Raw genomic sequence first — 2,866 nt, 5'->3', positions numbered from 1 at the left:
AGTAGTAGTAGTAGTAGTAGTAGTAGTAGTAGTAGTAGTAGTAGTAGTAGTAGAAGAAGCAGTGTTTTGTTATTATCATCATCATCGTCATCACTATTCTTCTTCAAGTTAATACTATGTGGTATGGCCCTTTTCTAGTACTCACCGGTCAAATCCAAGCATTCCACATACAACGTTTGCATCGTTATCGTCCCAATGGTCATCGCATACTGACCCCCACTGGCCGTTAGCGTAGACCTCCACCCGACCCTCGTTAGCATAGCCTTTGCCAGCCAGTCGTACAAAGATATGACTAGGGTCAAAGTGTACCGGTGAAGGGGTGGTTACACCTAAAGACGAATAAACAACCATTTAAAAAAATTCATTTATTCATTTATTGATGGAAGTATGGATGGATAAATGGATGGAAGGGTGAATGGATAGTTCTTAGTAAAGGGTTAAACACGAGCTTACATTGAATTGAGAACTGGATTGTGAAGTCCAGCTTCCTAAACGATCATACCAAAAGCGTGTTTTGTGCACATTTATTGGCAAGTGAGAGGCCTATTCAGTGCAATAAGCTAAAGCTCTGTGAGACAACTGTTGAGAATAACTAATCCAAAGAGCAAAAAATCACCCTACATGTTATTTTTGTTGAACAGAATTACTAGAAACAAAAATATGTATTCGAACGGTCACTAAAATAAATAACGATCAGTGTTGAGCTAACTAGAATGAAATCATTATCAGCAAGTGCCATAACTGCCACAGACAGTGGTGGTGGTCATAGATGTTCATCCATTTTTTTTCTCGAACCATTTGGTAAAAAATATATTTAAAAAACTACGATTATCTTGGTCTTTCCACATCTCTCATCTGTCTGTGCAGGTTTTTCAATTAAGTTGCACTGGGATACCTGCCGCTGCCTCGTTTGCTTTCAATTTTACCAGTACAAGATACTTGTTCAAGACCCTTATTACATCATTTCAATTCAAATGCCCCCAGAAGCTGGATTAATTTAAGTCTTTAAAGATTTGCCTGTCGTAGTCTAGCGATATGGTGCTCGCCTCTCATTTAATAGGTCCAAGGTGGAATGGAAACCTGACAGTGATGAAAAAAAAAGTTTCTTCTATTAAATGGTCTCCTTTTATCTCCTTTCCTGTTTTCTTGTCATATTCTGTCATTTGCTTTCGTCTCATCTTTATGCCCCCCACCCCTCCTTTTTTTTCCTCTGGACTCTTTTGTCCTTTACTTCTGACTCTTCCTACTGATACCCTTAGCTCGTTCTTACTGTTGTCTTTCATCCACACCCCTAATCTTAGGATAGGTAAGATCGAACGCCTAGCCTTCTCTTATAAGTGCGAAAAATATCGAGGTTCCCATGTGCAAGCTATCTACGTTAAATATCTATTGGTGATCCTAAAATCGACAAGAGTAGGCTTCGGTCGGCACCCTAGCAAAATTGAAAATAAATTCCTACCAAAACTGAATCTAGTCTAGTAAGTATAAACATGCTGAGTACATGTATCTTCGACATCGGATTGTGGCTGCCTGAAGGCAAGGGACTCTTGTACGTAGGGACAACCAGCCACAATATGTGAACACCAGTTGCACTGCAGGTTGAAGAACCAGCAGTTGACTACCCCTGAAACCCTGAAATCTAGCAGGCCAACGCTGAGAAGTTTCTTTGGGGTTTTTTGTTACTATTCTATTACCTTGAGTTTACAATTGTGCAACGCACGTGGAATTAAATAGGGAAAAAAAGCAATAAAATGTTATATTGCATCAAATTTTGGAATTCAGAACAAAGTTGTTTCTCCAGCGGAGCCAATACTTGCCTTTGGACAAAAGTTATCATTTTGGGCAGTTACCTGGTAAGTCATAGCCATATTTGTGAACTTTCACGTCTGCCAGCTCCCGGAAACTGGGAGGGCCAACAGTTGTCTTCCCCGTACCGTCCTTGTTCACTCTCATTAAAGTGCTGAAAGGTGGAACGAAGCTTCGTTTTATTTAGTCCTATAAGATTCATCTAAAGCGTTTTTTATGTGGAAAAAGATAACGGAAAGGGCTGTGTAAAAGCACTTTATTTGAAACACTTTAAATATTTGTTTCTAACTAGTAGGAATCTGCAAAGACACCTGAACACTGGATTGTCGTTATATAGTCATAGCTGCCAACAATAAATAGTTTAAGACGATAAAAATATCGTCATACATGCTAAAAAAGGAGTTTGTACCTCTACATGAAAGTATTGAAAGGAGTATTCGTGGTAGCTACGGGAAACTTGTTTAAGAATAGTAAGTAACCATAGTTAGTTGCGTGACATATATATTTGATCCCAAAGAAAAATAATAATTAAAAGATAGAAATTAGAAAAGCAGAAAAAAACATTACGAAAGGGGTTTCACGTTTGAAAAATAAAACGATAGCAAATTATACCATTTTCACATAAAGCGCGTACTTGTGATTCCAGTCAGTGTAGTAGAGGTAATCGTCAAAAACGTCGATGGCGAAAAAATGTGAACCAACGTCCTTGAGAATTTCTCGGCGACTTCCGCCTTGCAGGGTCATGGTCTCAATGGTCCCGGTTCCTCCGTCCACAAAGTACAGTTTTTTCGCTTAAAGTTGTTAACAAAAGAGGAAAAAGGAACAGCAATTACGATTATTTGTTTTATACTACTGGAACAAAAAATTAAGTGTGAGCAAGAAGAAGAATAAATGTCAAAAAGTAAAAGCATAAAAAGGTCGCCCAAGAAACAATTCATGAAATTTATTTTCTGCAGTGGCACTTCTCATGTGTTCTCTCTCTCTCTCTCTCTCTCTCTCTCTCTCTCTCTCTCTCTCTCTCTCTCTCTCTCTCTCTCTCTCTCTCTCTCTCTCTCTCTCC

At 38.8% G+C, this 2,866-nt stretch overlaps 1 protein-coding gene across 1 annotated transcript in view; it reads right to left on the bottom strand.

The window, feature by feature from the left end:
• Window positions 1-2,866, bottom strand: part of LOC101845746 (low-density lipoprotein receptor-related protein 4) — a 23,399-nt gene that overhangs the window by 9,560 nt on the left and 10,973 nt on the right. The window contains exons 8-10 of the mRNA XM_035972608.1: window positions 2,441-2,597; window positions 1,851-1,960; window positions 146-329 (exon numbers count right to left, since the gene is read on the bottom strand). Coding sequence (XP_035828501.1) covers window positions 146-329; window positions 1,851-1,960; window positions 2,441-2,597 — 451 coding nt within the window. The remainder of the gene's footprint in view (window positions 1-145; window positions 330-1,850; window positions 1,961-2,440; window positions 2,598-2,866) is intronic.

The sequence above is a fragment of the Aplysia californica genome, unplaced genomic scaffold, assembly GCF_000002075.1.
Source record: "Aplysia californica isolate F4 #8 unplaced genomic scaffold, AplCal3.0 scaffold00023, whole genome shotgun sequence".
NCBI lineage: Eukaryota > Metazoa > Mollusca > Gastropoda > Aplysiida > Aplysiidae > Aplysia > Aplysia californica.
Note: the sequence above shows the minus strand (reverse complement) of the source record. Positions and strands in the feature narration are given on the sequence as shown.